The following is a 12,653-nucleotide window of genomic DNA, read 5'->3' as shown; positions in this document are numbered from 1 at the left end:
AAAATGTAATTTTTTTTATTTGAAAATTACTCTGTATACTTTGAATTTCTTCACACTTATATTTACAAAAAATTGAATAATTTAACATGATGGATTATTTTCTTCATTCAATTTTAATGAATTTTTTGTTTTCATTTTATACACATCTCATAAATATTTATTAAAATTTGTGATTTCAAATTACACTACAATTTTCATGAATAGTGAGAGTAATAATAGTAATAGTAATAATACATGATAAAGTAGAATACAACTGAAAAACGAAAATATATTAAGAAATTTTCTTAATTAGTTTACATTGGTTTTAATCTGCTTACGTGCGGTGTAATTTTCTTATCTTTGTGTGAATAATAATTTCGTCTATGTGTAATTATTTTTCTACTTTTGTGTAGTGTAAAGGTTCCGCTTGCGAGCGGACGTCTTATTTGATAATATAAATAAAAGCTAGCAAGACTTAAAAATTGAAATCTGAGCAAACACTCGAGAGCTAAACAGTGGTAAATGGTTTGTAAGTCTCTGATTGGGCGAATCCCAAGACGCAGCCAACTATTGCATAGCCCATTTTTAGATCGACTTGGTGAAGTGATTTTAGTTAAAAATATATATATATATAAAGTTTACATATTTAGAATCATATCGAAAGTAGCGTGTTAAAACACGTATGTATTGGAGGTTCTCTATATGGATAACTCGACTACAAGATTCATCTTATAGATCATGGCAATTTGCAAACTCCTTTTCAATTTTGAAAGCTGAAATTTAAAAAATAAACTAGTAGTACTATTTTTTCATCACAATCCAAGAATCAATTACTACTGTGGCCAAACTGTATAAGGATGGGATTGGATGTCCTTATCAAGAAATTAATTTGTTTTTAATATAACATTTCAATTACTTAAAGACGTCATTGACTTTGATTGATCAAGCTTAGCTGCTGATAAAAATTTCCGAATATTTTATATATTGGAAATTAATAAAAATGAATGAATGATTTCACATGGGGTGTCTGTTTGTACAAATTGTTTGGAATAAAAACCTAGGATCGATCGGCTGCGGTCGGAGCCACTCGGATCCCAATATTTTCACCACCAAAACTCTTACGTTACTTCAGAAATTTAACTATTAACACTTCATTCACTACAAGATTTCAGAAAATTTTTTTGGCAAATAGAGATTAGTATTTGTTATGTAGTAGGATTAGGATTTTGGGATGTCAGTCATTGGGACGATTTCTCCTTGCCTTGAACTTATGGACGGCTGGAGCTGGAAGAACGCAGCGGGGGGGAACTTCTCGACTAAAGCGGCCTATGAGGAGTGCGCAAAGGCGGAAGGTGATCATTTTGGGAGACACATTGTAGCTAGTGCCCAAATGTGGACGGCACCGGCTCCTCACAAAGCCAGAGTGACAGCTTGGAGAAGCATTTGTAACAGGCTGCCAACCTGCGAAAACCTTCTCAAAAGGAATGTCATCATCCCAGCCGAAGAACAGTGGTGCAATGCATGTGTGTGGAGGGAGGAAACATCTGAACACTCTTTTCTCCATTGTCCGAAAGTCGATCGCGTGTGAGACAAAATCCATCAATGGATTGGAATGGAAACGGCTAAACCACAAAAAGTCGAAGATCATTTCATATCTTTCATTGGAGGAGGAAGAGGTAAAAGAAACAAGAACTTCCTTAAAGCTCTTTGGATTGGGACTGTTTGGCTGATCTGGAAGTATAGGAATGAGAGTAGGTTTGAGAACAAGAATTGGGAGGTGTCCAATCTTGTTAATGAGGTCAAAGGGAGGCTTTGGAGCTGGAACAAAATATTCCATGTTGTCGAGTTCAATGTTCCTTTTACTTTGTGGTGCTCCAACGAGTTTGCACCACTTGTTTCATGTTTGTGGTACTCCTAGTACCAACCCAGTTTTTTAATGAATTTTTATTGATCAAAAAAAAAAGTAGGATTAGGATTTTGGAACATGTCGTATAATTATATAAGATCATGCATTTATAAAATTGGTCATAAAAAGCAGGTGAATATCGTATTATCATATACATAAATATTGACGATATATATAGTTTACTGTCATGGTTTCGATTTGTCAAACTTTTCGAGTCATCAGCGGAGAAAACATTCTTACTTTAAAATGGTGGGAGGATATGTACTTGAAAAAGCCCTTCATTTTCACAAAATATTTCGTTGTATCGTTTTCAAAATTTGTGCTTATTTGGAATGAATTTCGTCGAACCTCATCTAAGTTTACTTTTCAAAATGAATTTTCATTGGAAATAATTTGTCTGTTTGGTAAGGAACATAAGTAAGGAAGTTTTTGATAATTATAGTATTAATTTTCGTTGATGCTTCATATGAGCACCAACCTCCAACTCATAGTTTAATTGATTGTATTTTTTTGAAGCTAGTGTCCCTTCATGGTAGGAACTGCGCTGGTTTAAGGGAGCTTAATTAATTATTCCAGTTTACTTATACTAACTCGTATTAATATATTAAATATTAAATAGGTCTCATTTCTTAGTAACTAATTTGGGTGGTTGAGTTATTTCGGAAATTGACTTCTTATGTTAAAAATTTTAATATTGAGGTTAGGATTTTTTTTTCTCTCAAAAAAAAAAGAGGTTAGGATTTTTTTATATGTGTGGTGCGAAAAAGTTAGTTAGACTTGCTCTGGCTCTATATTTAATGAAGGGACATTTGCAAAAATGCCCACATCCTTATAAAAACTTGTAAAATTGTCCACTTTCATAAACAAAAGTGGGCAATTTTACAAGTTTTTATAAGAAGGGGGCATTTTTCCCTATTAACACTTTAATGAAAGTACTGATAATTTCTTTAGTTCCACTTCACTTGATTTATTTATATATATAGTACACAGTTATTTACTCACATTTATTACAGTTAATTTAGTATAATACTAATTCGTAACATAAGTCACTACAAAAAAATCGTTGATTACCGACGGCGAAATGCCGTCGGTAACAAAAGACGGCCGCCGGTAAATAGTGTTACCGGCGGCGTTACCGGCGTCGCTAAACGGTTCGTCGGCAACGCCATTACCGACGGCGATCGGCCGCCACCGGCAATTAACGGCGGCGAAGCCGCCGGCATTTCCGCCGTTAAATACCGCCGTTGAACGGCGGAGAGTTGCCGGAAAATTACCGACGGCGTTTGCCGTCGGTAATTAGCAGCGGCGAGATCACCGTCGGTAATTTCCACCGGACGGTGGTGGCGCACACGCCGGAGTTGTTCACGATATTACCGAGGGCAAAATGCCGTCGGTAATTACCGACGGCATTACCGACGGCATTTGCCCTCGGTAATATTTTTTAATTTATTTTTTTTATTTTTTATTTATTTATTTATTTTATTTATTTATTTATTTTATTGTATATCCATAATTTATTTCGGTATTTATACAGTATTGCATAATTTAGACGAACTTCCCAGTCGGTCACCCATCTTAGTTGTGCTCTAAGTCAAGCACGCTTAACCTTGAAGTTCTTTTCGAATGGTCACCAGTACAGAACACTCGTATTATTGATATATATAATATCTATTAATTCATTTAAAGTCTACTTCAATATACAATATCATATATATTCATAACCTTAGAATATGTCGAGATGATATACAGAAAATGTTGTTAATTACGGATTGGGCTCGTTTCCGTTCTTATTTTTATGTCGGAAAAATATTTATTAATTAATTTATTATTAATTTTCGATTTTTTTTTTTATCAATCTAGTTTATACACCATTCATAACCTTAGTGTTGATTGATGAGTGAATCACTAATCAAATTAACATTCTTAAGTTATAATTATAAGTTACTTACTAAGAATCTTGAATTCTTAGTAATAATATTAGATTAGTGATGATTGATGAGTGAATCACTAATCAAATTAACATTCTTAAGTTATAATTATAAGATTCTTACTAAGAATCTTGAATTCTTAGTAATAATCTTGGATTAGTGATGATTGATGAGTAAATCACTAATCAAATTAACATTCTTAAGTTATAATTATAAGATTCTTACTAATTAAGAATCTTGAATTCTTAGTAATAATCTTGGATTAGTGATGATTGATGAGTGAATCACTAATCAAATTAACATTCTTAAGTTATAATTATAAGATTATTACTAAGAATCTTGAATTCTTAGTAATAATCTTGGATTAGTGATGATTGATGAGTGAATCACTAATCAAATTAACATTCTTAAGTTATAATTATAAGATTCTTACTAATTAAGAATCTTGAATTCTTAGTAATAATCTTGGATTAGTGATGATTGATGAGTGAATCACTAATCAAATTAGCATTCTTAAGTTATAATTATAAGATTCTTACTAAGAATCTTGGATTAATGATGATTGATGAGTGAATCACTAATCAAATTAACATTCTTAAGTTATAATTATAAGATTCTTACTAAGAATCTTGAATTCTTAGTAATAATCTTGGATTAATGATGATTGATGAGTGAATCACTAATCAAATTAACATTCTTAAGTTATAATTATAAGATTCTCACTAAGAATCTTGAATTCTTAGTAATAATCTTGGATTAGTGATGATTGATGAGTGAATCACTAATCAAATTAACATTCTTAAGTTATAATTATAAGATTCTTACTAAGAATCTTAAATTCTTAGTAATAATCTTGGATTAATGATGATTGATGAGTGAATCACTAATCAAATTAACATTCTTAAGTTATAATTATAAGATTCTTACTAAGAATCTTGAATTCTTAGTAATAATTTTGAATTAGTGATGATTGATGAGTGAATCACTAATCAAATTAACATTCTTAAGTTATAATTATAAGATTCTTAGTAATAATCTTGAATTCTTAGTAATAATCTTGAATTAGTGATGATTGATGAGTGAATCACTAATCAAATTAACATTCTTAAGTTATAATTATAAGATTCTTACTAAGAATCTTGAATTCTTAGTAATAATCTTAGATTAGTAATAATCAATGTTTAAATTTTCACTTGTATTTCAATATATACTCTATTTGATTTCAATGTTTTTGTATTTTTATCTTTGATCAATTTATTAGATGATAAATGAAAAAAAATTAAAAAATAAAAAAAAAAATTAAAAAAAATTAAAAAAAATAAAATTAATTACCGACGGCATTTGCCGTCGGTAATTAGCGGCGGAAAAATGCCGTCGGTAACGTTGGCCGGACGGCGGTTGTGCTATCGCCGGATGTCACCGGCGGTGGCGATTAGCGGCGGCCGATTGCCGCCGGTAAATACCGACGGCAAATGCCGTCGGTAATAAATAATATGTATGTATATTAATATATATTTAAATTAGCGACGGCGTAACCGTCGCTAATTAGCGGCGGCCGTTTTGCTGTCGGTAATTCGCCGGTAATAGTCAAAAGGCGGGTCGCCGTTTTTGCCGCCGCCGTGCCGTCGGTAATTGCCGGCGGCGGCGCCGCCGTCGGTAGTTTTCGTCGCTATTTGCGCGTTTTTTTGTAGTGAGTGTTTATAATAATCAAATAATATTGTGCTAGAAAGCATCTAGGGTGATTTTGTATTTTATTAGGATATTTTTAGATTTTTATATAAAATTCGTATTCTATAATTGAGCATGAATTACATATTGGGAAGTTGTTTATTCAATTTTACGACGATTGGGGAGGCGGAGCAGAGGATGAGGCGGCGGAGCAACAGGGGGAGAGATGGAGGCGATTGGGGAGGCGGCGGAGCAGCAGCAGGAGAGATGGAGGCGATTGGGAAGGTGGCGAGGAGGAAGGCGGCGGAGCAGCAGCAGGAGAGATGGAGGCGATTGGGAAGGTGGCGGGGAGGGAGGCGGCGGAGCAGTAGGAGAGATGGGGAGGCGGCGGAGCAGCAGGGGATTGGGGAGGCGGTGGCGGGGGAGGGGGGAGAGTGATTGAGAGAGAGAGAGATAGAGAGAGAGAGAGCGTGAATGAGAGAGAGTGAGTGAGATTAGGGTTAAATAGAAAATGACATGCTTAACCTTTTGATTATAAAATAAATGAAAATTACTAAATTTAATCAATTAAATTACCACCATTAGATTAAGTTAGATCAAGGAACCAGATTTGGTCTTCATTCTCTATATAGGGGAGTGGTCTCCATTGAACTCTCCCCTATATATATATATATATATATATATATATATATATATAGGGGAAGGCTAAAATAAGAACGCTTCTTAAAATATAAATTAGGAACCATTTTCACCCCTTAGATCCAAGATCTACGGTTGATTCATCACCTTGTTGGATAAATTCATGGTCCTGAGTTCGAATCCCAAAGGTAGCAAAAAATTATTTTTCGCAATTCATGCCTTTATACAGTTTATTCATGCGTGTTATACATAAAATTCATGCATTTTTGCTGGTTCGTAATTCTTAAAATAAGGGTGGTTTATTGAATAACCACCCCCTATATATATATATATATATATATATATATATAGGGTTAGCTTATATTGAGATTTTAAATATTTTGAGATTTTGAGATAAATGAACATATCAATAAATTCTTTGAACATAACCAATATAACTGATGAACATATGAATCTATTTAATTTATTTAAAAAACACGCCACTTGTAGGGATTGAACCCCAGACCAACGCGCGTTCATAAAAATTAATTGACAAGTTCATCAAAATGTACTTATATGTTCATTTATCTCAAAATCTCAAAATATATATAAATCTCAATTGAACCAATTCCTATATATATATATATATATATATATATGTCTCAAACTCGATTTTAACAGTAAAAATAAATTGAAAAGTGACGAAAACTAATTATCATCAGACATTTTTTAAATTATTAAATAGTATAAATATCCGCTAATTAGTCATTTTTCTCTTAAATTCAAAACTATTATTTAAAATGGATTGCACAAATAATAATATTTATTATTATTTAGGTTTTAAATTTGAGAAATCTCTTCAATTTAAATAAAATGATATACATCATTTTTTCACTAGATTTCACCAATTTAAACCTAAATAAAAATATATAATTTGTACGATTCACTTTTAAATAATAGTCTTTGATTTAAGATGAAAATGACTAATTGACGGGTATTTATACTATTTATTATTAATGTTTATTTTGTAATATTTGAATTTTATTAAGACAGTTAAGCTATTATTGTAACAATATACTTTTATACGTTCAAATGAATTTAGGGAGTCAGCGGGTAGCAGTATGCAAGATTGAGGAGTTAGCGAGTATTTATATCATGTACTATTAATACTTGAGTTTTATTGAAACACATAATTAATTATTGTAACAACTTAAATTTAATTTAACATGTAAATATCACTTTAAACCCCTAACTATTTTGACACTATCAATTATGTTGGGAAAATAATAGAAATATCATATCCTTGTTTTGATGATCCCAAAACACTTAGCTTATCTTCTCTAGACTAGAGAAATTCTAGACTCAAGTGTTAGAGTCCATGTTTTTAGCTAGACTGAAGATCGAAGACTGAAGAACTGAAGTCTGAAAACTGAAGAGCCGAAGAACTGAAGTCTGAAGACTGAAGTGCCGAAGACTGAAGATCGAAAACTGAAGACTGAAGTTCCAGGCAAAACTGAAGACCAAGAGACTCAAGATTGCTGACTCATACTGAAGGACACGCATACTGAAGTATCAAGTATTAGGAAAACATTGATAAATGCCACGTAAGATAAAATAAGAGTGATACTAAAGAAAAGTATCAGTTGAAACCTTGGACTAATTCTCTGTCCCAAACTGATTCTCAGTTTAAGGTTGTCTTATCCATTTCAAGTGAAGCCACGTGGAAAGCATGCAAGGACAACTGCATTTAATGCGAAGATCTGCCGAATCGTCCTTGGGAGTGCGGAGTTACCCTTTCGTGCTGCATTATTCTGCAGAACCCTCTCCTAGAAAAGAAAGGACGGTACTTCTTTCATTTTAGAGAGGACAAAGGCTGGGGACCTTAGCCTAAATTCAAAATCAAGTCACAACGGCAGAAATCTGAAGACATACCTTATCCAACGGATCTTTTCTCAGGATGCTGCCTATACATAGAGCTCAAGAACCAACCTCTTTCTTCACTGATTCAACGCACAAAGCTGAAACTCAGTCGAACTCAAGAGCCAGCTAATTCACTGCTATCAAGTTTGAATCGAAGAAAAGAATACCCATTGTTGTAACTATCAGACTAAACTGATAACATACATTCTCTTACTTTCCTAGGCATATACTTTCAATATCCTAAGCCTAGAAACTGATTACCGAGATCCTGTTCTCAGTAATCCTAGTTGGAAATGCGAACCCCTTTTCAAAAGAGAGAAAAGAGCGTTTGAGAGAGTGTTCGAGACAATTGTCTGAGTACTAGGTTGTTTAGCACCCGCAAGCTAGATGTATGGTTTACTTAGCACCAATAAGCTAAGGAATAGAAGTCCAACCTAGTGTGTTGGCATTGAAATGAGTCTTTCAGTTGTAAGGTTTATTGTGCACCTGTAAGCACAAGCCTAATCAATTGTCAATGTGATCTACTGACCGTGGACGTAGGAATCAGTATTCTGAACCACATAAAAATCCTTGTGTTCTTTATTGCTTTCAGTTTTTCAGTTCTTATCTACGCATTAATTCTGACATATACTAAATACTGATAACCTAAAGGATAAACCCTAAAACTGATACTCTTTTCACTAAAGGTTATTTCATAAATCGCTTCCGCCAAAACTGTTATCAGTCTAACTGACAAGTCTTCTGACAGTCAGTAAGATTTCTAACACTACTCTGATATCAAAACTGAAAAGTCTGAACCCCTAACTAAACTTCAATTTGCCGACCAGTTCCTCATACTGAAGTTACCTGACTGACTCATAATCAGTCACGGCCTTGAACCTTTTCCTTAAACTGATTCTATCATTCACTGTACATCAGTGTTAGTTTTAGTTTTCAGCGAAAAATAGCCTACTGGTGTATTCCCCCCTCCCCATACACCAGTTCAGTACCCCACCGGGACCCAACAAATTATATCCTGGACTATCGAAATTATTATTGTTTTTTTAATCTTAAACTATCGATTTTGTGTCACTTACAATATTTGTTCATTTTTAGTTCCAAAAAGTTGACGTGATTCATTAGATGTCAGAGTGTATTTAGAATTATTCTTTTTTGCACATACATTTTAGAAAACGACGTTGTTTTATAACTTACTAATTTAAAATTCAAATTGTGAAAAATAGACGAATAGTATAATTAATATAAAAACCGATAGTTTTATTTTTAAATATTCGTGTTGTTATTGCGTTGTATATCAAGTTATCGTAATAAATTATATTTATAAATTAAAGAAATATTACAATAATTAGCAATAATTAATATACGTATTTGATATAGAACGGATATTAAAATCACATTTTAATTATATTTGAGTCATTAAATCGTACTTGTCTTATTATTTTGACTTTTCGTCACCATATAGCATGTCCAATAATATTAAATAATTAAAATTTACCCTATATCTAAATTATGCCCAAGTATAAATTTATTTTAGCTATAAATTATAATATAAAATACTTCATCCGTCCACGATATTGTTTTCACTTTTGTCATGCATTTTGGTTCGTCCTCAATATTACTCCCTCCATTTTATTTGGCTTGTTCAATTTCTTTTGGACTCGGTTATTAAGGAGAGTACAATTAGTGTAGTAAAAGTGTGTGAAGGTAGGGGCCAGATTGTTTGTAGTGTAAAATTATTACTAAATATAAAAACAAAACAAGATTAATGAGACAACCCAAAAATAAAAATATAACAAAATCAATTAGTCGGAGGGAGTATTTTTCACATTCATTTATAACAGTAGGTCCACAAACTCCACTCATAATAGCAGTGAAGCTCACATTCCACTCAAAACAATGGTCATTAGTATTAATTATTCATCAATTTCTTAAAATTTGTGCCGTTCGCAAAATAAAACTATATTGTAAGCAGAAATAATACTCCTACTATTTTTTTTTTCAAATCTCAACCACTCGTAAACTAATTTTAGTTAAATTGTTAAGTGAAGAAAAACGACAGATGGTGTCATAATCGTAAATTCGTCGTGCACGGCGACCGTCTTAATCTCATATACAAAGGCTGTCAGCTCTACTGTCACCATCGCACCTTGCGTTTCCTTGCAAGCAATTTCCCCATGAGAAAATGACCCCCTAAATATCATTTATTTTCTTTTGCTACATTGTCAAATTGCGGCCACCTATGCATTTTCAGTTTTATTACAACTTAATTCATTATTTATTACTCCCTATTATCTCTAAAAAAATTATCCAAAAATAATACTCACGTTAAATGTGTTGTGAGTGGAGTAAAAGTCTCACTTTATTGTAAGTGAAAAGCTTATTAAAAATAGACTGAATATATTTATGAGGACGGATGCAAATAATAAATTGAATATATTTTATGAGGACAGAGCTGCGAGTAACACAACAAAAAGTTAATTGATGATGATATTATGTACAAAAACAATATTTGATAAAAAAAAAATTGTAATTGTAAGATTAATAGTGGATTCATGTATAAAAATAGAAAATAGGTAAATTATGCCAAACTTTTTGGAGACATCCTTAAAAAATTATTGGAGCAAACTTTTTAGAAACGGAGGGAGTACTATTAATATAATAGCACAAAATCATTTTCATTGGATTTTGACAACCATTTTAATGTATAATTCAATAAATTCATAAACATACTTATACATAAAAATCACCAATTTTCTTATAAATCCAAACTTTTTTTTTTTTTTGATAAGGAAAAATTTATTGAAAGATCGAAAGGTACCAGAGGTACCAAAAGAAGAACATCAGAACGAAGGGAAAGAAGAGCAATCGTCACAAGACGAAGGAGAAAAACAACAAAAGAAGAGTAACGAGGTCAGTCCACTAAGCTAACTGCTTCAAACCAAGATCTGAAATCAGAAGGAAGTGAGCCCATTTGGAAAGTCTTCTGCCATCCCCACAGGCGAGATTTGATTTCTGCAACAATTTTTTCTTTGATCCAACACCCCTGGTCAAAAGTGCATCTATTCCTTTGTTTTCATATACACCAAACCACACAAATCCAAGCACCGGAAAGGAATCTGACATCCTTCTTACGCCCGAGATTAATAAAAGCAAGGAAATGGGCAATTCTAGAAGAAGGAAGAGCCGACTGAACACCGAGCCAGGAGAGGAGCACATACCAGATTTCAGTGGACTTTTGGCAAGAGAAAAAGAGATGCTATGTGTCTTCATCCTCAAGGTAACAGAGTTTACAAGCAGTCTCCGAGTTCGGGATAGGAACCTGCCTCTTCAAGAGATTGTCGATCGTCGCCATTCTTCCACACAGCATCCTCCAAGCAATCACTTTAGCCTTGTGTGTAGCCGGGGCTTTCCAGATGGAAGATAAGGCAGGATTCTTCTGTTGGGGGGCACAAACCCCGTCGCAAATTGCCTTGAATGCCGACTTAACAGTGAAACAACCATCCGACGAAAGTTTCCATTTCCAACCATCCGGTTTCCCCATCACCAACTTAAAATTGTTGATAAAAGACAGGAGGGTAGAAACTTGGTCTTTCTCTCTATCAAGCAGGATTCTTCTCCACTCAAGATTCCATTCCCAGACTCCATCGTTCCAAGTTCCCATACTTTTAATGTTGCCCCCAGGGTTGTTGCTGAGGTGAAATAGTCTTGGGAATCGGTCGGATAATCTCGTTCTCCCTGTCCAGTGATGATTCCAAAAAGATGTTGACTCACCCTCTCTTATAAATCCAAACTACATTGTCAATTTTCATGTACATACTTCTTTACTTGATATCATTTTAATTTTTTTTTCTTTCAGAATTTACTATACGGAATTCCACAATTTACATTTATATTAGGTTGAATTTAAAGTCAGAAGAGCATTCACAATGGAGAGCCTCTTACTCTTAAGGACTATATAGAGAGCCACTTCTTTCATTATGGGAGCTCTATAAAATTTTGATCTCATTTTTAAAAAATAAAAAATAAAAAAATAATTGAAATATAAATTACTAATCTAAAAAAAACTATATGTAATTACAAACAAAAAACTTAATGTATTTATAAATATCTGAAAAAAAAAAGAAAAAAAAAACCCCATTATCCCTACGTGCATTTCCCTTATCCCCTTCTCCTTCACTGCAAAATTTTGTCATTTCCTTATCTACGAACGGTTTATTTTTAAGAAATACGTGCGTGCTATCACGTGATTGCCTTTTTTGCCAACGAGTTGGGCTTGTTTCTTCGAGCCGATGATAGAGCCTGGGGACTCAGCAATGGTTTAGGACTCGCCAAGGTTTGGCGGGGCTTGAGCCCCTTGGTCGAGCTCCATTGTGGGTGCTCTAAACTACTGATATGAAATAATTGATCAATGTTATGTTGTATACTTTATTTGAGCACCGCTCACGTTTAACCCATACTAATATTAATTCTTCTTATTTTATATGTGGGTAATTCTTATAGATCATGTTTTACTCAGTATAACCCTCCATCTAAAATAATAATAATAAATAATTATGAAATTATTATTTTACCCTATAGTTCATAACCCTAAATTAAATACTCTACAACCCATAATCTCCAAATCTGCATCAGAA

The 12,653-nt window shown here is 33.2% G+C and overlaps 1 protein-coding gene across 1 annotated transcript; it reads right to left on the bottom strand.

The window, feature by feature from the left end:
- Positions 1-11,275: 11,275 nt before the first annotated feature.
- Positions 11,276-11,680, bottom strand: LOC131004002 (uncharacterized). The gene has a single exon (XM_057930573.1). The coding sequence runs from the start codon at positions 11,678-11,680 to the stop codon at positions 11,276-11,278; it is 405 nt and encodes a 134-aa protein (XP_057786556.1).
- Between the last annotated feature and the right edge of the window lie 973 nt (positions 11,681-12,653).

The sequence above is a fragment of the Salvia miltiorrhiza genome, unplaced genomic scaffold (assembly GCF_028751815.1).
Source record: "Salvia miltiorrhiza cultivar Shanhuang (shh) unplaced genomic scaffold, IMPLAD_Smil_shh original_scaffold_305, whole genome shotgun sequence".
In the NCBI taxonomy this organism is placed as follows: domain Eukaryota; kingdom Viridiplantae; phylum Streptophyta; class Magnoliopsida; order Lamiales; family Lamiaceae; genus Salvia; species Salvia miltiorrhiza.
The sequence above is the reverse complement of the archived record's forward strand: the minus strand, read 5'-3'. Positions and strand labels throughout refer to the sequence as shown.